Source organism: Scyliorhinus canicula, chromosome 22, assembly GCF_902713615.1.
Source record: "Scyliorhinus canicula chromosome 22, sScyCan1.1, whole genome shotgun sequence".
NCBI classification, from domain to species: Eukaryota; Metazoa; Chordata; class Chondrichthyes; order Carcharhiniformes; family Scyliorhinidae; genus Scyliorhinus; species Scyliorhinus canicula.
In genome coordinates this window covers 3,347,627-3,374,218 of record NC_052167.1, presented here as the reverse complement: position 1 = coordinate 3,374,218, position 26,592 = coordinate 3,347,627, and the positions used below count along the sequence as shown (strand labels likewise).

The following is a 26,592-nucleotide window of genomic DNA, read 5'->3' as shown; positions in this document are numbered from 1 at the left end:
CAATCAAGGGACTGACTGGGTGGAGCATCGGGCTAGCACACTGGCCTTTGGAATTTGGTTCCAAATCTAGCCTGGTCTCCTCGTCTGTTGGTCCCCGAGGATCATACATAAAATATATGTGCAGCCAGTCTCAACCCGGCCGAAATCAAAAGTAAAATGGCAAACTGACTCAGAAAGGAGGGGGGGGGACGGGCAGTGGAAAGAAATGTCAGACTGGTGGACTCAGGGGTATTCTTCTGAGGGGCGCTGCTCAGGAAAACAAAGGACGGGGAGCTTTACATTTGGCCATGCTATACTGGGAGTACTGGATTCGATCGAGCCATTCTCAACATCAGCAACTCACTCCGAGATAAGAAACGTTCAACATATCACTGCAAATATTTTACTGTGAAAGATCGGAATGGGGTTTGAAGAAATACAAGTGTTTCCGATGTAAAAAAAAACACAGGTCTTCTCTTGGAGTCTTTGGTGCATCGCCATCGCTACCCCAGCTGGATGTTCTTGTCAGGTCACCTCAATCCAGCTCCTTTACTCCAGGAGAAATGAGGGAAATGGATCCCTGTTGAGAACCTGGGAATGCCAGCAGTTAACCAGTTTGTCCAACCGTCTTTGCACCTTTCCGTGATTTTTTTGGGGGGGAAGGGGGAGGGGTTGAGGTAAGCGTTATCCTGCAGACCCGTTGATCCAACATTACCGCACTCTACGAAAAGTTAATGGCGCCAGATGAAGAGTAGAAGCCAGAACTGTCGGTGGAGAACCTTTGGGAGATGTGTACGGTGTTCAGCTCCACCTCGCCAAAGCGGTAATTTTCACATTTCTGCAAATGGAAAGCAAAGTATTAATATTTTATTCTACAGGAGGGTCATTTTTCTTTTGGGTGCACTGGAAACTACTGTTAAATTTGTACAACACAGTGCGGAGAGTGGGGGCATAGCCCCAGCTGAACAGGAACTCTGGTGCAACTATTTTTGTGATCAACACTCAAGAGATTAGCAGTGGCAAAGCGGTATTATCACTGGATTAGTAATCCAGAGACCCAGGGTAATGCTCTGGGGAACTGGGTTGGAATCCCACCTGGGCAGATGGTGACATTTGAATTCAATACAAATCTGGAATTAAAAGTCTAATGATGATCTTGAAACTATTGCTGATTGTCATAAAAACCGGTCTGATCCACTAATGTCCTTTAGGGAAGGCAATCTGCCATCCTTACCTGGTCTGGCCTACGTGTGACTCCAGACTCTTAAATGCACTCCGGGATGGGCAACAAATGCTGACCCAGCCAGCGTTGACCCAAGCAGCGATGCCCACACCCCATGCATGAATCCAGGGTGCATGACACTCTGGTATAGTACAGAGGGAGTGCTGCACACCTGGGGGTGTCATTTTTTCAAATAAGACATAAACTAAAGTTGGACATAAAAGATCCCAGGGACAGTTAACCCAGATCCCTGACCAATTTTTATTCCTCAATCAACATTACAAAAACAGATGATGATGTGGTCATTAGGGCATTGCATCTTGTGAGAGCTTGCTAGGCACAAATTGGTTGCTGCATTTCCTACACTTAAAGCATTCTGGGGTGCCCCGAGTTTGTGAAATACATGACATAAATACAATTTCTTTTTATAATCCTTAAACTGCTGAATAAATAAAAATTCATATAGTTTGCACAGCAGATATTGTGACTGTTTCTTTAACCCTTGGGGTTCCAAACATAATTCCATAGGATAGAGATGGTTTACTAAACTAAAACCTTGATTGGGAGGGTTGTCTAATGAGGAAAGGTTGGACAGGTTAGGCCTGTATCAGGAGTTTAGAAGAGTAAGAGGTGACTTGATTGCAACATACAAGATCCTGAGGGGTATTTACAGGGTGGATGTGGAGAGCATGCTTCCTCTTGTGGGAGAAATGTTTTCTCCGAGGGTGGGGAGTCTCTGGAGCTCTCTTCCTCAAAAGGCAGTGGAAACAGAATGTTTGAATATTGTAAATATCCCAAAATGTCCTGAAGCGTGGTACATTGGCGAGACTGTGCAAACGCTGCGCCAACTGGTGAATGGACATCGCGCGACAATCGCCAGGCAGGAATGTTCCCTTCCAGTCGGGGAGCACTTCAGCAGTCAAGGGCATTCAGCCTCTGATCTCCGGGTAAGCGTTCTCCAAAGTGGCCTTCAGGACACGCGACAACGCAGAATCGCTGAACAGAAACTTATAGCCAGGTTCCGCACACATGAGTATGGCCTCAACCGGGACCTGGGATTCATGTCGCATTACATCCATCCCCCACCATCTGGCCTGGGCTTGCAAAATCCTACCAACTGTCCTGGTTTGAGACAATTCACACCTCTTTAACCTGGGATTACCCCTCTCTCTAGATCTGTAAAGACTTAATTACCTGCAAATACTCGCATTCAAAGCATCATCTTGCATCTTTGACTTTGTCCAACATATGTTTCTGGAACCTACCTCTTCATTCACCTGAGGAAGGAGCAGTGCTCCGAAAGCTAGTGATTCGAAACAAACCTGTTGGACTTTAACTTGGTGTTGTAAGACTTCCTACTGTGAATATTTTAAGACAGAGCGAGGCAGATTCTTGATCAGCAAGAGGCTAAAAGCTTTCGGGGTGGATAGGAATGTGAAGTTGAATGGCGGAGCTGGTTCAAAGGGGTGGGTGACCTACTTCTGCTCCTAGTTTATGTGGACGTATGATAGTCCTTGGTATGATATTGTTCTGATGTCTGACACACTCATACAGCAGAGTTGTGTATTGAGCATGAATTTCTTGATTTACAAGAGAGTGTCATTTCTCTTGCTATTTGCTAATAACATTGATTTTTTGCCAAGACAGCACAGTATTCTCTTGGAAGCTGTTTCTTCCTTTGGAAGAAGGGTCAGGCGGAACCGCAAGAAAATGTCAATATTTTCAGCGGCTCCCTTAACATGAAAATCACAACTTCAACAATTACTCCCCGAAACTCCAGAACCTCACTCAGTTGCACTCCAACTATTGTGACTGGAGGTTTGACCCGTGCTCTGCAAAACTGGAATCTTCTACTCATACACATCACTCTTATAATCTTACACGTAAAATGTTAGAATTTGGTGCATTAATCTTTACTCTTCTGAATTAACAGGAATTCCGCAAAACACATGGAACAAGAAATGCTGAATGTGAGGGGTTTGCAATAAAAGTCACAATCACTTACGTTTTAACATAAATTATTTTAGCTTCTCTTATTTAATTAGAAACAAAGTAGATTTTCCTTGGGGATTTCATGAAAAACAAATTATTTTTAGTGAGAATTTTTCTCTTATCTTAAGTGCAGTCTTTAGGGAAGGTCCGAGAACTCTGACGTGAACCAGCTAAGGTCTGAATCAGAAATAAGAACAAAAAATTGCTGGAAATTCTCAGCGGGTCTGACAGTATCTGTGGCGAGAAAACGGAGCTAACATTTCAACTCTGGATGACTCTTCATCCAAGCTAAAGAGGACTGGAGTAAGGTGAGATTTGTACTGTTGTGGGGGGGTGGGGTGCGGGGGGTGGTGGAGCCGTCCGGCTGGATAGAGATCCAGCAATAGGTGGAGGCTGGGGAGAGATTGACAAAGATGTATGGACAAAAAGACAAAAGGAAAGTAAATGGTGGTAGTCAAGGTTAAGAAGGGCATTGATACTGGCACATTAAGAGGTCAGAAAGAAAGGGCAGCACGGTGGCACAGTGGTTAGCATTGCTGCCTACGGCGCTGAGGACCCGGGTTCGAATCCCGGCCCTGGGTCACTGTCCGTGTGGAGTTTGCACATTCTTCCCGTGTTTGCGTGGGTTTCACCCCCACAACCCAAAGATGTGCAGGGTAGGTGGATTGGCCATGCTAAATTGCCCCTTAATTGGAAAAAATAATTGGGTACCCTAAATTTATAAAAAGGAAAAAAAGAGGTCAGAAAGAAAGGGCAGCACGGTGGCCTAGTGGTCAGGACAACCGCCTCACGGCGCTGAGGTCCCAGGTTCGATCCCGGCTCTGGGTCACTGTCCGTGTGGAGTTTGCACATTCTCCCTGTGTCTGCGTGGGTTTCGCCCCCACATCCCAAAAATGTGCAGAGTAGGTGGATTGGCCACGCTAAATTGCCCCTTAATTGGAAAAAATAATTGGGTAATCTAAATTTATAAAAAAAAAAGCACTGCTGCCTTACGGCGCTGAGGTCCCAGGCTTGATCCCGGCCCTAGGTCACTGCCTGTGTGGAGTTTACACATTCTCCCCGTGTCTGCGTGGGTTTCGCCCCCACAACCCAAAGATGTGTAGGTTACGTGGATTGGCCATACTAAATTGTTCCTTAATTGGGGACAAAAAAAATCAATTGGGTACTCTAAATTTATAGGTCAGAATGTATTAATGGCAGAACGAAGGTAAGCAGTGTGTCAAAGGATAACCTGGAACAGGGAACAGACGGTCCAAGTGGGGTGGGCGGGGGGGGAGGGGAGAGGGTGGTGAGGGGTAAACAGATGGATGGAAGAAATAAAAATAAATTGGTAGAAATAGAAATGCGGTGGAGGTGAAAGAAAGAGTTCACAGTCTGACGTTATCCGGAAGGCAGTCATGTGCCTAATCGGAAGATGAGGTGCTGTTCCTCTAGTTTGCGCTGGGCTTCACTGGAACGTTGCAGCAGGACAAGGACAGTCATGTGGACCTGAGAGCAGGACGGTGAGTTGAAATGGCAGCGACAGGAAGGTCTGGATCCTGCTTGCGGACGGACAGAAGGTGTTCTGCAAAACGGTCACCCAGTCTGCGTTTAGTCCATCCATTGTAGAGCAGTCAGCTGAACCAGGTTAGCTGGTTACAAGATACAGTTCACATTCAGTGTATCACACATTGTTCAGAGCCAAGAATCTGACATCATAACAACCCATTTGTAATGTTACAATGAACATCTCGAACCATGGCCTAGTATTACCACAGGAAAACTGAACATCTTACAATGTGGGTGAGGTGTAACAGTCAACATTGTGAAAGCTGCCAGCTATAGCGAAAAGGATTTGACAAAATGTTCAATAAAGTCTCAGAATTAAAAGAGATTGACATTACCTGGGCAGCTCTTTCTTACCAAAGTAGCTCACTACCAGCAATGAAGCACATCGAAAACAAAACCATTCTGTGCACATGGGCATCCCACACAAGTTCAACATTCACCGAATATCCCTCACACTCTCCATGGTCATACAAGCTCAGTGAAGTGGGCATTTGAAATTCTAGTCCAGAGAACATTAATAAAATGCTACTTGTACATCTCGCCACCAGATCAAAGCACTCCACTAAATTAATTACTTTTAGGGAGTACAGAGGCTATCTTGTTGGCAAACATGACAGGCATTCGACACCAGCAGGAACTTAAGTTATGAGAAGAGGTTTCTCTGGAACAGAAAGCGTACGCATGATTGAATTGTTCCTGGTGCGGAGGAGGTCAAACACCAAGAGACACCTGTTAAAATGAGGAGTTTAAGACTACTATTGTTCAGGTGGAACTTGCTCACCTAAGATCTTCGGCCTAAACTATGAAGGGAGGAATCTCAAGAGACAATTCCTGGAGAATGAGGCGGTAAAGTGGGAAGGGAGCAGGAATAACTGGAACAAAGGGAGGGCTGGCTGGATCGAACAAGCCTTTAGTTTATGAAATAAATTTCTGTTTTTTTAAAATGAATTTTAGAGTACCCAATTAATTTTTTCCAATTAAGGGACAATTTAGCGTGGCCAATCCACCTACCCTGCACATCTTTGGGTTGTTGGGGTGAAATCCATGCAAACACGGGGAGAATGTGCAAACTCCATGCGGACAGTGTCCCAGAGCCGGAATCGTACCTGGGACCTCGGCGCCATGAGGCAGCAGTGCTAACCACTGCGCCACCGTGTTGCCTTGAAATATCCGTCAGTGTTTACATTTTCTGTGAACCCGTTTCTTTCTAATCACATTTCTTGACCAGAGTACTATAACGTAAATATCTCAGTATAATTCTGCACTTTTTCCCCCGCTTGTTTAATGGGATTGACAGAGGGTACATTTTTTTTTAAAAAAGCAACAAATACTGGTTAATATGATTCACCTACCAGAGAAGCAGAAATTAACTCTTTTGCTTCATTTGCTATTCCAGCTGAGGACCATTTAAACTCAACAACACTGTCTGCCTCAAGTTCTGTGGTGCCTGAGCAAATCCAAAGCTGATTGCTCCAGGCCCGGTGTAGTCAGTGTTCGGCCACCCATGGGGGATATAGCAAATATCACACCAGAGGGAGCCTCATCGCCAGGCCTTTCTCACGCTGCTTAGAGAGTCATAGAATTTATAGTGCAGAAGGAGGCCATTCGGCCCATCGAGTCTGCACCGGCTCTTTGAAAGAGCACCCTACCCAAGTCCACACCTCCACCCTATCCCCATAACCCAGTAACCCGACCCAACACGAAGGACAATTTTGGACACTAAGGGCAATTTAGCCTGGCCAATCCACCTAACCTGCACATCTTTGGACTGTGGGAGGAAACCGGAGCACCCGGAGGAAACCCACGCACACACGGGGAGAACGTGCAGACTCCGCACAGACAGCGACCCAGCCGGGAATTGAATCTGGGACCCTGGAGATGTGAAGCAATTGTGCCGTTTTGCCTATCATGCTGCTTGAACAGATCCACTTCTTTTTTCAATGTCAGCAATCTATTTGATGGAATACTCATTAGATGTGAAACTCTTCAACTCTCCTGCTGGCCTCATACCACAATGGCGAATGTGTGTCATGCAAAATAAAATGTGTTTATCTCTCGGTAAAGTCTGGTGTCACGGGGTCATCTCTCACGTCGCAAAGTGTAACACTTATAAACCGGTTGCCTCAAACGTCAATCATAAAGTTACGAGCAATCAAGTACAGAGCATGTGAAAGACAAGTAGCATCTTACGTAAACATCAGTAAGAAGCTAATTGCCCCCACAATATGCCATTTAACATTAACTCAACTTTATGGCTAATCACCTCGCCACAAGGTGATACATTGCGCATTTCATGATATAACACTATTGATTCTTCGAAGTTGAATGAGAGTGAGCAGTTTTGTTGTTTTGTTCTTTCATGCGATGTGGGCGTTGTTTGCAGGAACATTTATTGTCCGTTCTTCAATGCCTTTCAGAAGGTGGCGGTGAGCAGCCTTCTAGTACCGTTGCAATCCGCGTGTGTATGTCCACCCAGAATGCTGTATCGCTGCAGTCCGTGTCTGTATGTACACCCAGAATGCTGTATCGCTGTAACCCATGTGGTGTATGTACACCCAGAATGCTGTATCGCTGCAGCCCATGTGGTATATGTATACCCAGAATGCTGTATCGCTGCAGTCCGTGTGGTGTATGTACACCCAGAATGCTGTATCGCTGTAGCCAATGTGGTGTATGTACGCCCAGAATGCTGTATCGCTGTAGCCAATGTGGTGTATGTACACCCAGAATGCTGTATCGCTGTAGCCAATGTGGTGTATGTACACCCAGAATGCTGTACCCCTGCAGCCCATGTGGTGTATGTACACCCAGAATGCTGTATCGCTGCAGTCCGTGTGGTGTATGTACACCCAGAATTCTGTACCGCTGCAGCCCATGTGGTGTATGTACACCCAGAATGCTGTATCGCTGCAGTCCGTGTGGTGTATGTACACCCAGAATGCTGTACCCCTGCAGCATCGTGTGCTATGTTCACTCAGAATGCTGTATCGCTGCAGCCCATGTGGTGTATGTACACCCAGAATGCTGTACCCCTGCAGTCCATGTGGTATATGTACATCCAGAATGCTGTATCGCTGCAGTCCGTGTGGTGTATGTACACCCAGAATGCTGTATCGCTGCAGTCCATGTGGTATATGTACACCCAGAATGCTGATTGGGGGAAGGGGGTGGGGGGCACAGTTCCAGGAACAGTGAAGGACCGGCAATATAGTTCCAAGTCAAAACAGTTTGCGACTTAGAGAGGCTCCTGGAGGAAAACCTGCAAGTGCTGGTGTTCCCATGCAACTACTGCTCTTGTTCTTCTAGGTGGTAGAGGTCGTGGGTTTGGAAGGTGATGTCGAATGAGCCTGGGTGAGATGCTGCAATACACCTTTACGTGATACTGGCTGCAGCCACAGTGTGCGGCAATGCAGGGAACGAATGGTTAAGGTGATGGATGCGGTGACAATCAAACGAGGCTGCTTTGTCCTGGATGGTGTCGAGCTGCTTGATTGTTGTTGGACCTGCACTCATCCAGGTGAGTGGAGAGTATTCCATCACACTCCCGACTTGCTCCTTGTAGGCGGCAGACAGGCTTTGCGGAACCAGGGGTGAAGTTATTTGCTGCAGAATTCTCAATCACCGGAGATTTGTCATTTAAACAACAATACGCTCTTTGGATCAAACCTACACATGAAGAAACAACATCTTTCAACGAACAAAGTAAGGAACCAAACTTTGACAATGCTCGATGGCAGCGGCAAGACAGTCGAGCAATGTGAGCAGACAGGTTCAGAATGATATTGCATCTACATTGCTTCGAGAACCTGAAATGCTTTTTTGGTAACAAACCGCAAAACTGTGGATGTGTTAAGCAGCAAGGAAAAGTATACTTAGCGCAGGAGCCCTGCTATGGTGTTCCTGGCCCACTGGATTCAGTGAGCAAAGCAAACCAATGTTATCCATTAGCAGCAAGCTCCAAAAAAGTCAGGCTGCATTCTGGAGCATGGCAAATCTCTCACAGATGGTGAACTTATCAAGAGTGTTACACAGAGCAGTGCTGACACATTGTTCCGTGACTTTCCCCGACAAGGACAAAATTAAACAGTGCAGTGGGGAGCAGAAATGCCTCTAGGTCAAAACACTGTGAAGGACGAGGTCCATGCATATCTAAAAATATAAGTGAACAACACAAGACTGGCTTGCAAAAGGTCGTTTACTCACTGTGCCTTGATGGAACCAATGGTGTGACTAAGAAAGATGAAGATTGGAAGTGACTCTCAATTTGCAGCTAGTGCAAGATTTTGTGTAGAACGACTAAAATGGTTCAGTCTACAGAAAAAACACTCAAGGGAAGACCAAAAAAATAAATGTTTATGGAGGAAATCTTCATGACTGAAAGCATCAGATTCCTGGTTTTGAGTCAGGAGGCGAGGCATTCAGTTGTCCCTTTTCAGTACTTGCGATCATCAAGCCTGCCTCAGAGAGACAAGTGTGAGGGACTCTGGAAGACATCCTGAAGACAATAATGAAGATTATAAACCACGCTACAACTCTACCTCTGAATCACCGCCGATAAGACCATAAAGACATAGGAGTAGAATTAGGCCACTCGGCCCATCGAGTCTGCTCCGCCATTCAATCATGGCTGATATTTTCTCATCCCCATTCTCTTGCAATCTCCCCATAACCCCTGATTCCCTTATTAATCGAGAACCTATCTATCTCTGTCTTAAAGACAGTCAGTGATTTGGCCTCCACAGCCTTCTGCGGCACAGAGTTCCACAGATTCACCACCCTCTGGCTGAAGAAATTCCTCCTCATCTCTGTTTTAAAAGAGCGTCCCTTTAGTCTGAGATGGTGCCCTCTGATTCTAGTTTTTCCTACAAGTGGAAGCATCCTCTCCACGTCCACTCTATCCAGGCCTCGCAGAATCCTGTAAGTTTCAATAAGATCCCCCCTCAACCGTTCCTCATACGACAAGTTCTTCATTCCAGGGATCATTCCAGGGAACCTCCTCTGGACCCTTTCCAAGGCCAGCACATCCTTCCTTAGATACAGGGCCCGATACGTCCTAGTACAAAACTTCGCTGATGGACAAATCGCCTCAGTTGGGTTAGTCAGCGGCAAGCGTTTGATTAGCTTGTGGTACCATCTTGATTGACGCAATCGTCTCGGAGGGAGAGTGAGAGGTGAAGATTATCACAGTTGGTTTTCCACGGGTTGCCAAAATTCGTGACTTTTCACTGATTTAATAAGGCATTGCAGTAAACTGCAAAAAAATAAAATAAATGCAAGACTGGGGAAAGCAGCCAGCCGATAATGGAGACAGAGAAATTCAGAATGCTGAAAACGTTGACACGAAAAACTGTGTCATAAATATGATGAAGTCAAGTTGTGCAGACAAAAGCGTGTACAGATGTAAAATGGCTAACATATACATCGCTATAAAATACAGGGATAATCAGTGATAAATTGGATATCATAAACTAATCTTGCACACTGCGTAAACAACATCTGAAGCCTTAAATCCCAACTCGCTTCCTATATGCCTTCTACGGAGAAAATGCCTTTTACGGAGTATTAAGACAGGAGTGCAACAGCTTTCCTTCAAATCCAATAGATATACCCAAGGGGATAGATAACATGGATATTACCCAGGAGAGCTTGTCATTTTTCAATACTCATTACCTGGTTTTGCAGCTGCTCGCTGTACAATTCCCGAGAGAAATTTCTAGCTTTCTTACCCTCACCAGGATTCATAAACAAGGTTGTATCACCCACTGCATATAATAGCCTAATGCACATCTGTATTAAGGTCATTTAAAACAAAAATGTAATTAAAGTATCCAATACAATTTCTTTCCCACTTAAGGGGCAATTTCACATGGCCAATCCACCTACCCTGCACATCTTTGGTTTGTGTGTGTGTGTGTGTGTGTGTGTATGTCTGTGTGTGTGTGTGTGTGTGCGTATGTCTGTGTGTGTGTGTGGGGGTGGGGGGGTGAGACCCATGCAAACCAGAGGGTGAACGTGCAAACTCCACACGGACAGTGACCCGAGCCTGCGATCGGGACCTCAGCGTTGAGAAGCTGCAGTGTGTCCTTGCGCCACCGTGTCGTCCACAGGTCGAATGTTTTAAAGAATACTTGTAGCCTCACTGTGTTCTCAAAAGCAAATCCCCCAAGAATATTGGACCCCATTAACCAGAGGCAACTTCACCGGCTTGGGGATGTTTGCAGGCTGGGGGATTGAAGCGAACCCAACTATTTCATTTGGCAAGGTAGCCAGAGCCATAAGACAAGTAGGCTGCTCAAAACTCTGCTTCAAGGATACTCTTAACTGTGACCTGAAAGGGCAGCACGGTGGCCTAGTGGTTAGCACAACCGCCTCATGGCGCTGAGGTCCCAGGTTCGATCCCGGCTCTGGGTCACTGTCCGTGTGGAGTTTGCACATTCTCCCCGTGTCTGCGTGGGTTTCGCCCCCACAACCCAAAGATGTGCAGAGTAGGTGGATTGGCCATGTTAAATTGCCCCTTAATTGGAAAAAATAATTGGGTACTCTAAATTTATAAAAAAAAAAAAAAATTTTTTTTAAAAACTGTGACCTGAAGTCCCTAAACATCGATTTTCAGACCTGGAAGACACTAGCTGACGACAGAGGGAAATGGGGTCATTACCTGTGGACGGGCTTGCGTCACCACCATGAGTAGCAGCGACAGCAGCTTGGCAACAGACACCAATACCAACAACCTATGAGGCTGGATTACCCTCACACTTGCAGTACTCGTGGAACAGCCTGCGTCTCGTGGATTGGTCTCGTCTGACATCTGCGCAAGTGCACCATTTATGATGCAACTCTCACCGAATTTGATTTTATCGCAGGTCCATCCTCAGATGGAAGGATGCCGACAATGGATATAGCATCACTGCAAAACTGCGCAAGGAATTTAATTTTTGCCTTTTAAAACATCGCAGAACCCAAATATTAATCTCTAAAAATAGAATAAGTGATTGACAGGTTGATTTCGCAGAATATCATTTTCTGTTGTATCTCAAATCTATCGTCAAGAGTCAACTTTTAAAATCGAGTGAAAAATACCGGGAGCTTTAACGTAGGGCGGGATTCTCTGCAGCCCTGCGCCAAAATCGCTGGGATGGAGAATTGATCTTTACGCGGGAATCGTAGCCGGTGCCGCTCCCACGCGGCATGGCTGGGGGGGCCATTGACAGAGGCCCCCCCCCAGCGATTCTCCGGGCAAAACTGGCCGCATTCCCGATGGCGTGGTTCTAACCACGTATTGCCGGTCAGGAACCTCGGCTGGTGGCTGTGGACTCAGTCCGCGGCCGCCCTGGCGGGGGCATCAAGTACGGGGAGGGGTGGGGGGGCCTTATGGGCGGCGATCGGGCGTGTTATATGTAGCGGCGGGGAGCTGATTGTTGGGACCTTCTTTCCTCGTCGAGCTGCGTCAGCTGAGTCCGCCATCGCGTTCGGCGAGGCCGCCGCCATGCACGGACTCGGAACCGGGAGTGCGGCAGCCCATATTCACTGATCAGCTGAGCTGCAAGAAGCACTCCGAGGCCCTGTCAGCCCCTTGCAGGTAGGTGAATAGCTGCTAATATTATTAAGGAATCTCCAGAATAAAACTCCAGCGTTTCTATGCTGGCGTGGGGACACAGCCCCATTTCTGGAGAATCCAGCCTCCAATCTGTTATTTCCTTCGGGTTGACTCTGCGCTTACTTTATTTATTACAATAATATTGTTTGTTTTTCTTTCTTTTTTCATATATTTAGAGTACCCAATTTTTCCCCCCCCAATTATGGGGCAATTTAGCATGGCCAATCCACCTACTCTGCACATCTTTGGGTTGTGGGGGCGAAACCCACGCAAACACGGGGAGAATGTGCAAACTCCACACGGACAGTGACCCAGAGCCGGGATCGAACCTGGGACCTCAGCGCCGTGAGGCAGCAGTGCTACCCACTGCGCCACCGTGCTGTCCTCACAATAATATTGTTTATGATATAAATTATAACATTTTAATGCTGCTCAGTTGCTTTTGTGTTTCCCCGATTTGGTGTCAAGGAACAGTTGCTTCCAAAATGCTTTGACTTTTAACAAACAATTGCTGAGTTCTACTTTCACCATCTTCTCCAATTACCTGTGGATAGGGCGTATAAAGGCCTGTGTTACGACTATGTAAGAATTCCTTGTTAAGTCTGATATCAAACCTTCCAGTTTTTACCCATTTAAGAGCGAACTGTAATTATTTTCGTTATGGCTTCAGCGTCAAGTATGATGGCATTTCATTGCACTGGAACTGCAATCTGAGTTTATCTTTCACAGAATGAAAGATCGCAATCACACTTTTCCCTGTCTGTGAACAATTCCCTGGACAATTCTGTTGCTTGATCGGGCTCAGTGAGCTTTGAGACACCCTGCACCTCATAAGTAGGAGCAGGTGAAGGCCTTCGGCCCATCGAGCCTGCTCCGTTATTCAATAAGATTATGGCTAATAGGATTGTGATTTTAACTCCACTTTCCTGCCTGTCCCTCATAACCCTCGACTCTCTTGTCAATCGAAATCTATCTAACTGAGCCGTGAATATATTCAGTCACCCAGCCTCCACTGCTCTCTGTGGAAGAGAGCGGCAAACACGAACGACCCTCTGAGCGAAAGAACTCCTCCCCATTTCCGTTTTAAAGAACAGACCTCTTATTTTTAAACTGCGTTCCTTAGTTCTGGATTCCCTGTGAGGGGAAACATACGCGCAACATCTGTACCCTGTCACTAAATTCCTCAACAACAAGGAGCTGTGTGGAGTAGGACTGAAAGGGGGAATCCTTCTTACAACGCCCAGATAGCAAGTTCAGAATCTTGGCTCGGATTACTCAAATGGAGCAACACCATCCCTCCCCTCCTCTGGTTGCCTTCGTGCAGTTCCTCGTGGCCATCTGCATATCAGGCAATAGTGGAATAGGCTGCCACCTCACCTATTCAGCTGATGAACAGGGGAGCATAGGGGAGAAATTTGAAAAGAAAAGAAAATTAAACAGTGAAGCATGCATGAGGCAATCAGAAATAAAACACATTGGTCATTTTGAGAACATGCATTTATATTGAGGTTAGCCCTGCTGCCTCACGGCGCCGAGGTCCCAGGTTCGATCCCAACCCTGGGTCACTGTCCGTGTGGAGTTTGCACATTCTCCCCGTGCCTGCATGGGTCTCACACCCACAACCCAAAGATGTGCAGGGTCAGGTGGATTGGCCACGCTAAATTGCCCCTTAATTGGAAAAAAAAAAATTTCTAAAAATATCCCCATTGTATTTTATAGCAATGCAGAGACTATTACCTATGTAAATATAGTAAGAAGTCTTACAACACCAGGTTAAAGTCCAACAGGTTTGTTACAAATCACTAGCTTTCGGAGCACTGCTCCTTCCTCAGGTGAATTTCCTATGTAAATATGGCAGTGATTCTTCTGAAGCATGTTGCAAGCTGAATGGTCAGTTAATAATCTCCCTGGTGATGTGAGCTGAGAGGGGAATGTTGACCAGGAATTGAGACAATTCCATTCTCCCCTTTGAATAGTGGTTAGGATCTTTAATATCCACCTTCACAGGCAATTTTAACTCAATTTAATGTCTGATTTGAAGAAAGGCACCTTTGACAAGGCAGCACTCCCCCAGTTGAGTTTATCTGCTCACAGCTTGCTGTGCAGTCAAACTCTCAACCTTCTGACTCAGCAACGAGACTAAACTGACATCCCTTAGAACTGAAACAATGGACCACTGTCCACTGTTCACATTGTCAGATGTGATTTCCATTGATAATTCTGCCACTAAAATGCAATTATTCTGAATTTATAGAGAAAGAAATACTTGCATCTATATAGTATCTCTTTTTTTAAATTTAGAGTGCCCAATTCCTTTTTTCCAATCAGGGAGCAACTTAGCTTGACCAATCCACCTGGCCTGCACATCATTTGGGTTGTGGGGGCGAAACCCACGCAGACATGGGGAGAGTGGGCAAACTCCACACGGAAAGTGACCCGGATCTTTGGCACCCTGAGGCAGCAGTGTTAACCACTACGTCACGGTGCTGCCCTACATTGTTGAGTACTGAAGTACTGATTGGGGGATAGATGTTCCCCAGGTCGCCGGGAGAACTAGCCTGCCCTTCTTCAGAATATTGTCATATGGTCTGTTATGTCCACTTGAGGGGCTCCATGGTTTGTCATCTCCTCTGAAAGATGGAATTTCCATCAGCAGAACACTCCTTCAGCTCAAGTCACTGGAGTGCGAATTGAACCTGCAACCTTCCAACTCAGAGACAAAAAGGTTACCCGCTGAGCCACGACTGACGTCTACGCCTCAATGTATTGGGAAGAAAACAAGTTTGAGTCTTGAAGTCAATTTTGAGAACTGAGATCAATTAATGAACCCAAACCAAGTGGTTAGCACTGTTGCCTCACAGCGCCAGGGACCCAGGTTCGATTCCAACCTTGGGTGACCGTGTGGAGTTTACATGTTCTCCCCATGTCTGCGTGGGTTTCCTCTGGGTGCTCTGGTTTCCTCCCACAGACCAAAGATGTGCAGGTTAGGTGGAGTTACAGGGGAATAGGGTGCTCTTCCAGAGGGTCGGTGCAGACTCGATGGGCCGAATGCCTCCTTCTGCACTGCAGGGATTCCATGGAATCTATGAGCCACAGCCAATCTCAGCAGGAGGTTTACCTGGGACATGCCTGTTTTATATGATTCACCACTGTATCTGCCCACAGGCTCAATTGGGATCTGTTCAGAGTATTTTTCACAATGCATTTCACATTCTACAATACTGCCAAGGAGAAATGAAAATTCCCTAATTGCAGTTGGTGCGACCAATTTACTAACCTTTAATACATTTCTTGCATCAAAGGACTCTCTCTCACGCAGATTCTGCTTCCCCGGTGCGGTGCTGGTTCGACCTTCCACTAGAAATTGACAAAGGTTTACGTTATTCAAAGATGATCAGAGCTCCGAGGGGGGGGGGGGGGGGGGGGGGGGGGGGTGCTGCAAAGGTTATTGCAGCCCCGAAACAAAGCGGATGTCACTGTACCTCTCATTTGTTGCCCCCCCCCATCACCCGTGTAAAACTCAGATGCTGTGGCATCAGCATTGATATCCCTTTTGTATTCCCCCCAAATATATTTATATCTAAATTTAGTTAACAGTCCTAAATTACATAAAGTTCAATTTTTTTCATTTCAGTATGTGGCACTCTGTAAGGGTAATGAGGCACCTCAGTTGCAGCCTATATTTACAATATACATTTTGTGCTAAATAGACAGTCTGAAAATATTGCTGCCAACCCTTCGGTATGCTATGGGAGGAGGGCCTTCCCCGATTGAGCTTTTGCGGCAGCTTCGAAAGTGTAATTGCATCCCTCAGCATACTGGCCTGGACCTTGGAACGTGCCAGTCTGCACAACTCTGTCATTGACAGCTTTTTGCATTGGCAGACACTGAAGCCCGAGCTACTGATACCCCCGTGCCAGATATCTCCCTCCCTCTTGCAGGCACCAGCTCCTGGCTGCGCGGCAGCGTCAACAGGTGCGCCTCACCCACCAGCTGCTCACTCAAACTGATCACTCTTCACTGGTGATTTACGTCAATGCGGGTTTATCATAACTCTGAAAACAGCCCGAGCAACCTCAGAGAAAGAGAGAGAACACTAATCTTATCAAAACACCAAAAGAAAACAAGTCTCAGGTCAGATAAAAAGGGATTAAAATTTCATCTGTTTGTTGGGGGCCTAAAACAAATAGGCAGCTCGACACTGATCTCAGCATCCAACCCCTCGCCCTCTCCAGCAAACCACAGAATAAGATTGTGTGCCTTATCTATGTACCGGAGGAGCTGAAGGTACATATTTTGGGCCATGTTACCCTACTTAATACACGTACCTCCTGAATTAATCCATGCATCACAGCAAGGTACGACGTGAAATAATTTATTTGACGAGAGCCAGAGTGCACAAAGTGGATTAGGACGAGCTTGTGCAAAAGGATGGTTCTCTCGAACTAGCATTTTTAATGAAACCATAAACGATTCGGGCAGAATTTTCCCAAATTCTCTCTGCAGAAACATGGCTGAGTTTTTAAAACCAGATTTTCTGGCATTTAGGGGTTTATGCCATCACTCTGGAGGGGCGGAGCCTGATAGAGCCAGCAAGGCCCATCCATGCTCCCCGGCCTACACTGACATCAGGGGTCTCCCCTCTCCCGCCCCACCACACATAACCCCCCCCCCCCGGGCCGGGCCCACTTGGCACTGTCAGGGTGCAATGCCCAGCCTTGACCCTCAAACCCTGGGACTTCCAGACACTTCTGCATTCGCAGCGTGGCCACCATGATTGGTTTCCGCTTTTGTAAACCAGTATTGATTTGCACCGAAGTGAGATCCAACATGGGCATACGCTAAGGCGTAAAGCTGTTTAATTACATTTAAATGTACTAAATTCCTCAAATACTCTCCCTCGGACTGAACTGTCCCCTGTAAGAACATTATTCACGACGCACCATGCTGCTCTTCCTCATGTATTCGCTTTGTTTGGCCCCTTGTCCTGCACTGTAACCAATCACTGTTTGTCGATGTAACATTTGTCAATGTACTTTGTCGATTATTCTTTTTATCTGCTATATACGTACTGTGTGCATTTCCCACAGAAAAATACTTTTCCCTGTTCTTCAATACATGTGACAATAAATCAATCAATTAATGGAAATAAGCATGATTACGTCACCGGCGGTAGGTGGAGAAAATCTAAAACCCATAGCTTGCCGGTGGAAATCCTGTTCTGGCCCTCTCGCGAGATTTAATGGCCATATAAGGATTTGTGTCTGTGACGAATGGGGCCGATAGATCTCTCCCTATGTCTTTCTGCATTTGATGAGACTTCACTACACATAAGCCATTAAGGAAGCAAGGTTAACACTTCAGCTGCAAGCCCCACATCAGAACTGAAGCGTGACGGGGTGTGAAGCGCGCTGTCCGATAGGAAATTGAAGACAATGGCGAGGAAATGAAGAAAGATCAAGGGAGTGAGACAACTGGATTGCTCTTCAAAAGGCTTGACGCAGAGTCGATGTGCCGAACGGCCTTATTGTTGTGATTCTAAAGCTGAAATAGTAACTCGCCTTTTCTAACTGCAGATGTTGATCCATATGTTGTGAAGCATCTTTATAGCAGTACCGTTAACACTTAAGGGGTTAATATCATGATCCATACAGCATATTGGGTGGAGTTGCTGGGTTACGGGGATGGGGGGGGGGGGGGGGGGGGGTGCTTAGGTAGGGTGCTCTTTCTAAGGGCCGGTGCAGACTCGATGGGCTGAGTGGCCTCCTTGTGCACTGTAAATTCTGAAACAAAATGTTACATGCTGGCATGTTAAAATCCTTTGGGTGCATTGATGAGTATTGGTCACACTGGGTGTGAATGGAGTGCGGTGAGTGGAGTGAGATGAGTATTTCACATATACCTGTCGGGTCCCTTCTGAAAAGGGTGTTCATCAAAGTAGCATGGAGTTTCACCTTGTCCCATTCCTTCTCCATCATCGCAGAGGCAACAAATCGCTCCAGTAGCCCATCTGCAATCTGTTGCAATCTATGCACAAAGGAATAATAGATTATAGAAACACTATAGTAACATGCACCTAAACCAGGTGATGGCAGATTCATGTTTCACAGCAGCCTACCTCACCTACAGTTGGATTTGGTCAGCTGTTGTTTCAAGGTCCACCCCCTCCCCCAATTCTGCTAGGGAGTAGAAAGGAGAAGAGGGAATAAGGAAAGAACCATTGTCCATTTAGCCCAAAAGCCTGTGAGCTTGCATCATTAACAAGTATGGAAACGAAACGTCTCTACCACTATTTCATGGGTCAAAGGAACTGGAATCTGCTGTTAAGCCCATCAAGGCTTCCTTGCACTTTGTTGACTATGGCATGCTTAACTTTTTAACCCCAATTCTCTGCCTTTTCGCCATAAACCCGGAATATTGTAGTCTAAAGCTATAGATGGTGATGGTCAAAGCTCGCATGTCCTATCCATCACGTGGCTGACCTGGAATCTGTGGTTGATTTCACTCTGACCTCTGACTTCCTCGAACATTTGATTCAGTTGTAACACGATGCTACAGAGAAGATTTATTTTATTGGATGTGAGCATCACTGGCTGGCACTTATTGCCCATCCCTAATTGCCTTCGAGAAGGTGGTGGTGAGCTGACTTCTTGAACTGCTGCAGTCCATGTGGTGTAGGTGCACCCACAGTGTTGTTAGGGAGGAAGGACCAGGGTTTAGACCCAGCGACAGCAAAGGAACGGCGATATATTTCCAAGTCAGGAGGCAGTACGGTGGCACAGTGGTTAGCACTGCTGCCTCACGGCGCCGAGGTCCCAGATTCGATCCCGGCTCCGGGTCACTGCCCTTGTGGAGTTTGCACATTCTCCCTGTGTTTGCATGGGTTTCGCCCCCACAACTCAAAGACGTGCAGGGTAGATGGATTGGCCACGCTAAATTGCCCCTTAATTGGAAAAACTGAATTGGGTACTCTAAATTATTTTGAAAAAAGAAAAAAATATTTCCAAGTCAGGATGGTTTGTGGCTTGGGAAGGGGAACTTGAAGGTGGTTTTGTTCCTTTGCATCTGCTGCTGTTGTCGTTCTAGATGGTAGAGGTCAAGGGTTTGGAAGGTGTTGTCAAAGGAGCCTTGGGGAGCTGTTGTGGTGTATCATGTAGATGGTACACACGGTTGCTGATGTGCATCGGTGGTGGAGGGAGTGATTTCAGCGGCTGAAGAAGGTCGCTCACCACCATAGTTTCAAAGGTGATTAGGAAAGGCAATAAATGCTGGTTTTGCCGGCGATACTCACACCCCACATAGGAATAAAAAACACCAATACACACTGCACTTATAAATCAATATGAACAGTTCCAAACTCAGGTGCATTCTAAAGGACATGGCTGAAACAGTCTGTCAGCAACATGAGTAAAGTTGCTTTCAGTAGCAAAATGTCCCACAGATGCCATGATCACAGTATGAATACACCTAGCAAAATTGATGTCTGTGACTTGATCCCGTGGGTGGACAAAGCAAGGTGGAAGGTATTTTTACATCGTGGCGAGTTACTGCGGAGGAGCAGCCCCTAAACAATTCCGAGTCCCAGATCGGAAACCCAGCAATCTCTCCGGCCACCTGACTGGTAAGGGGATGGGAAAGCAGCAACACCGGAAAAAAACCACGTGGGACCCAGAGGCTGCAGCCAACCAGACTTACAGTTCCATCACACAGAAATCCCTGGAGTAGAGAGAGATTCTACTCCAGCAAAGCTATTAGGTAGGTGACAATTACTTCCATTTTCCATGTAAATAAGCAACTATCAACAGGATGCCTTTTATCATTGCCTGACCGCTAATTCACTGCTTTAGACTGGGGAGCTATTGCTAAAACTGAACATCGTACTGTCCGGTAATGCACTGCTGGAACATTAAACTACCGTAAGGTATGACATCGCCACAGCAATTACAACAGTTGTTTGGAATTTGTGCCTCTCAGACCTGGGATCTCAACCAGTTGAGAGTCCAAACATAAGCAGGGATATTTCAGAGCAGGAATTATCCCACAGGAAAGGAAACAGTCAGGGATCCAGATCAGTAAATTACAGATTTATGGCAGTCTTCAGCTCGGGTCCCCTCATTCTCGCAGGTAGAAAGGGAGAGAGGGTGGAACGACCTGATGGATCACGACAATCTCTTTTTAAAAAAAATTTAGAGTACCCAATTAATATTTTCCAATTCAGGGGCAATTTAGCCTGGCCAATCCACCTACTCTGCCCATCTTTGGGTTGTGGGGGCGAATCCCACCCAAAACGAGGAGAATGTGCAAACTCCACAGGGACAGTGACCCAGAGCCGGGATCGAACCTGGGACCTCGGCGCCGTGAGGCAGCAGTGCTAACCACTGCGCCACCGTGCTGCCCTTAGGCATACGACAATCTCTTACGTGCCCTATATGTTACAAGAAGTGTGTTTGCCTACCAGTATAAATCAATATCACACGTGTATGTTTCAATTCTAAACAACTGCCTTGATTTTAGCGTCCTCGGCTGGCAGTCAGGTTTAAGTGGGTTAAGTGGGTGTTTGCAACACATTTTGGTCGGTTTCACTTCCTTCAAGACCAACTTTTAGCCATTTTTACAGTTTCTGTGCCTTTCACTCAACAGCCCTGAATAAATAAAGCCAAGGCCCATGGTTTGTAGCAAGACCAAGAGGAAACCACAAATGTAAAGTAAAAACAGAAAACGCTGGAAATATACCAAGTGATCAGTAGGTTCAGACTGGTCTTTTCTCGTCCTCACAGACCTGCTGAGTACTTCCCCCACTGTTCTACTCCGTCTCAATGTTATGAGATTCAGGGAATTTTACCAGCCTTCCGAAAAACATGTTTCACTGCTCTGATTGTCAGCACCCCCTCCACCCCAAAACCCCATTCCCAAGCAAACCAAAAACCAACAGCCTTGGTAATGACCGTGGACCAATTAAAAAAATACAAGGGAAAGAAATTTCACCGCAAAGCGCTCGAGACATTCAATGGTTGTGAAAAACGCGATATAAATGCAAGTCTTTTTCTTCTCCTTCATCACAAGTCCAGATGAATTACTTGGAATTGCAGTGGCAGCCGGGGGACCCAGTCACTATTTCACAGAATTTCGCAGCACTGGAGTGGGCCGTTCCATCCGGCCTCTCTGTGGTAGCTATCCAATTAGTCCCACTCACCTGCTCTGTCCCCAGAGCTCCGCAAATCTTTCCCTTCCCTCTGGCAAATTATTACTCAATCTGCTTCCACCACCCTTTCAGGCAGCACAGGCCAGACCACAAGCACTTTTGCTGCAATTGCACCCAACAAGGTTTTCCAAACAGCTACAATATGAACAGGTGCTTCCTTCTTGCAGCCACTGATTGCTGCAGACCGTTGGACAGGAAATTAGGAGATGCTTGATTACTGGGTGGGAGAAAGGAAGAGCGGAAGGGTGTATTTATCTCAACATCCATCAAATACCGATTTATACTAATTTATTTCAACATCCACGGCCTAGACAGGAAACCAATCCCAACTCGACTTTCCCTGGAAACCACATAGCGACAGAATGAACCGTCAGGTTCTTCAGCACTTACACGTCCGATCCATTCTTCATTTTAATCTTTCCATAAAGTACATCGACCATGCTTGGGTCGTCGTTCATGTATTCAATCCCTTCCATCCTCACGACCAGCGGCTTTCCGTCAGCAAGTTTACTGGAAGAGAAGGACCATTGCAAGGCAGTCAGAGACCAAGTAAAACACTCAACAGAGGGAAAGCCACAGCAACTGCTCAAAGACTGGGATATCAGACTTAACCAAGACAGAGTCGCACCGCAAGAGCATCAGAAAACAAAACATACAAAGGCGGGTCATGAACTGTTTAACATGCTGGACCTGAACAGGCCACTAACAAATAAATGGGAAAAGCCATTTGTCCTTCAATGTCTTTGACTTCATCGACTTACCTGGTAAGTCGACTCAATCATCTACCATTGGATATTTTACAATATCAATTTTAACTTCCTTTACGCTCATTTAAATGTGCATCCTCATCTTCTATTAACATTGGAATAGCATTCAAAGCTCTCTCACCAGTTTTGTGCTTTATATGCCTCTGAGGTTCACCCCTTCAACCTTCCTCTTAATGTGGCAGCCTTGGACAATGGTACCACTTTCACATCGGTGACACAAAGCTGTGGGTTTAATCGATCTGACCACACAATCCAGGCTGACCCAGCAGTGCGGTACGAAGGGAGTACTGCATTGCTGGAAGTGCCATTTTTCAGGCGAGATGTTAAACGGAGGACCAGTCTGCCCTCTTTAGAGGGAGTGAACAATCCCACGGATCTATTTAAAGAAAAACAGGGGAGTACTCCCAGGGTCCTGGGCAATATTTATCCGTCAACCAACACTACTGTACTATACTCATACAGCACAGAAACAGGCCCTTCGGCCCACCATGTCTATGTTGACCATCAAATACCAATCTACACCAATTCCATTTACCAGCACTTGGTCCATTGGTCATTATCACATTGCTATGTGTGAGAGTTTGGCATGTGCAAATTGGCTGCACGTCTTCTACACTGAACCAGTGATTACATTCCAAAAGTCATTAATTAGAAACATAGAAACGTTTTGGGACATTCTGAGATTACGAAAGGTGACGTGTTAATGTGCGTTTTTCTTCATCTATACTAAATTGCCACCAACTCTTTATTTTTAGCACTGTCCTTTTACTGTTGAAACCACGCTCATTGCAGCACAGTTCACCCTCTTCAATGCATACACAAAAGAGTGGCAGTCAATGCAAAGTACAAAAGTAACAAAAGACTTGCACATCCTTTGAATCATTCTCTTGTACGAGTCATTATGGATCACAGAATTTACAACACAAAGGTGTGAATCTGGTGATAGCTCTTCAATGGCCTTGTCTATTGTAATCACATATTCCTGCCCTTTCCCCACAACCTTTTTATATTCTTGCTGATTGTATGCTTATCTAATTCCCCTTAAAAGGTTGGCCGGACATGCTCAGCTGGTCAGTGTGTGGTGTTTAAACTGAGTGGGATCACTGCAATGGCCATTCAAAATGCTTCCACTACTGCCATGGATTAATGCCATTGTTCCTGAAATCCTCAGGGATTCCCCTGCACTGCCTCCCAGGAACACAGGATTTAGGAGCAGGAATAGGCCCTTCGAGCCTGCTCCACCATTCAATAAAATCTGATTTGATCTAACAGTGATCTCAACTCTACTTTCCTATCAGTACCCTGTAACCCTCGACTCCCTTGCCTCTCAAAAATCCAGGACTTTATACGTTTCAGTAAGATCACCTCTCATTCTTCTAAACTCCAATGGGTAAACTAAACTAAACTAAACTAGATTAAACGGGTTAAGGTCCAACCTTTCCCAAAGGAGGTGGAATTTCCCAGGGGGCATGTTGATTGCCTGTTCCCCAATTTCTAATGGCAATTTCAAGGTAGTTTCATTTCCCCATAAAATGCAGCCGTAATCCTTGCTTCCCAAACTGGAGTGCATAAAAACACTTCAGAAACCACAGCTGCTGATATGTATGAATGGGGGAAGGATCTAAACCCACCTGCCCTCATATCAATCAAATTACTGCATACAATTGGAGTATGTGCGTGGCAAAGCATGAAAACAGGAGGTTTACAATGTTTCGTTTTGACGGTTTTAAACAGTCATTGTGTATGCAGTATACCACCTGTATGTGATGTGTCATTTCAGCTCCTGTAAGATTCAGGTTACAGGGTATTATTGATCGGGTCGCCTCTTGCTTAATGTCAGAGTCTCGCCAGGTCCTTTGCAATATCCCGAACGACTAACACACAATAATCATAACCCAGTAAACCACTGCAGAGCGATTAAGAATCAGAGCACGTTCCGAAATCCAACATGCTGAAAAGACATAGCCTGATAACGTTGCATAACTCGCAAAAAGGACCCAACTCGCCTAATTTGCCTCCATCACAGTGCACCTTCACACCCTGTATCTCCCCCCAAGCACCAATCAGCTTTGTGCATCTCTGATGTGTGTGCACTGCAGGACCCAAAATGCAGGGAAGCCCTTGTGAATGGACTGGACTGGAATGCTCATAATGAACAAATTCTATTCGGATCATTATAACAGTGCCTACCCTTCAAAAAGTAGTTAATTGGGGGTAAAGTGCTTTGGGACAGCCAGAGGTCATGAAAGGCGCTATACAAATGCGATCTGCTTTAGCTTCAATTGCTGCTTCGACATTCCTTGTGTCACAGATGCTTTAAAGGTGCTTCCTGAAAGTCATCCACAGAATTCCTGCAGTGCAGAAAGAGGCCATTTGGCCCATCGAGTCTGCACTGACCCTCTGAAAGAGCATTCCACCCAAGTCCACTCTCCCGCCCTCTCCCCACAACCCTGTGCATTGATCATCTATGACCAATCCATCTAACCTGCACATCTCTGGGAGGAAACCTTTGCAGACACAGAGAGAATGTACAAACTCCACACAGTCACCAAAGGCAAGAATTGAACACTGGTCCTTAGCGCTGGGAGGCAGCGATGAGCCCCCCCATGCCGCCAATGTATTTGAACATGCGTGTGTGTGTACATGTATGTTCTTACTTATGGAGTTAATGAATTCTATTTATAATGAAAATAAAGTTGTCACAATCCCAGAGAACCATAAACTCCCTTTTGAGGAGGGAGAGCGGAGTGGTGGTGATTTAACCTGAGGATCACCAGACCTCAGGCGAGGGGTGAGGTTGAGAAGGCGGGACCTTCATGAATAACCTCAGCCGGTACGGGAATTGAACCCACGCTGCTGGCGTCGCTCCACATCATGAACCAGCTGTCCAGCCAACTGAGCTAAACCGGACCCCAATTTAAACTAACCCAGCGGTAAAGCTTTTTTTCCTTGAAAAGGAAAAAGTTAGTTAATTTCACACAAGCTACTTTAGAAACGATAATGTTACTAACAGATACAAACAAAGATTAGTTACAAATGAAGATAAAACAACACCTACAAATATAAATCATGGATAATCCAAATTTAGGGGCGGCACGTGGCGCAGTGGTTAGCACTGGGACTGCGGCGTTGAGGACCCGGGTTCGAATCCCGGCTCTGGGTCACTGTCCATGTAGGGTTTGCACATTCGCCCCGTGTTTGCGTGGGTTTCACCCCCACAACCAAAAGATGTGCAGGTTAGGTGGATTGACCACGCTAAATTGCCCCTTAATTGGAAAAACAAAATTGGGTGCTCTAAATTTATTTTTAAAATTAAAAATTAATAATCCAAATTCAGTGCAGGCCTGCACGGTAGTGCAGTGGTTAGCACTGCTGCCTCACGGCTCTGAGGACCTGGGTTCGATCCCTGCCCCGGGGTCACTGTCCGTGTGGAGTTTGCACATTCTCCCCGTGTCTGCGTGGGTCTCACCCCCACAACCCAAAGATGTGCAGGTTAAGACAAGGTGGCCACCATTATCATGTGACCTATACAACAATGCTGAGTCACTTTCTAGGCAAGTGGGAATTTCATTAGTCATCCAAAATCTCTTTACCTAGTGATGAAAAGGGTCATGGGCTGTTCACACATTTTGGTGCCTTATCAGTTTGCATCTTTTGTGGAAAAGCCATCAAGTCTATGAGTTTTTGTTCACTCTTTCAGAGCACTCGTTAGATTTTACGTGTATATATGTCTGAGGAATGCATCCTGGTCTCCTCGGGAGGTAAGAGAAAGAGGATTGAAATCTACACTTCTGTCGGGTAGTCTGGAGCCAATTTGAGAACATCTTTAAACTCAATCAAAGGAATTTTAAAAATGTGACCCTCAAAACCCACGTGACCCACGTTGGGGGCAGCACGGTAGCATGGTGGTTAGCATAAATGCTTCACAGCTCCAGGGTCCCAGGTTCGATTCCTGGCTGGGTCACTGTCTGTGTGGAGTCTGATCGTCCTCCCCCTGTGTGTGTGGGTTTCCTCCGGGTGCTCCGGTTTCCTCCCACAGTCCAAAGATGTGCAGGTTAGGTGGATTGGCCGTGATAAATTGCCCGTAGTGTCCTAATAAAAGTAAGGTTAAGGGGGGGGGGGGGGGGGTTGTTGGGTTACGGGTATAGGGTGGGTTTGAGTAGGGTGATCAATTCTCGGCACAACATTGAGGGCCGAAGGGCCTGTTCTGTGCTGTACTGTTCTATGTTCTAAAACAGTTTTTCTAAAAACGTGCAAGATCATAAGTGCACATCATGAATTCTGC

The 26,592-nt window shown here is 46.1% G+C and overlaps 1 protein-coding gene across 3 annotated transcripts in view; it reads right to left on the bottom strand.

The window, feature by feature from the left end:
• Positions 1-359: 359 nt before the first annotated feature.
• Positions 360-26,592, bottom strand: part of ascc1 (activating signal cointegrator 1 complex subunit 1) — a 68,139-nt gene continuing 41,906 nt past the window's right edge. For all 3 annotated transcript variants that reach the window (XM_038783263.1, XM_038783262.1, XM_038783264.1), the window contains 4 exons: positions 21,931-22,050; positions 18,241-18,365; positions 15,616-15,695; positions 360-817 (listed from right to left, as the gene is read on the bottom strand). In XM_038783263.1, coding sequence (XP_038639191.1) covers positions 701-817; positions 15,616-15,695; positions 18,241-18,365; positions 21,931-22,050 — 442 coding nt within the window. In that variant the 3' untranslated portion in view covers positions 360-700. The remainder of the gene's footprint in view (positions 818-15,615; positions 15,696-18,240; positions 18,366-21,930; positions 22,051-26,592) is intronic.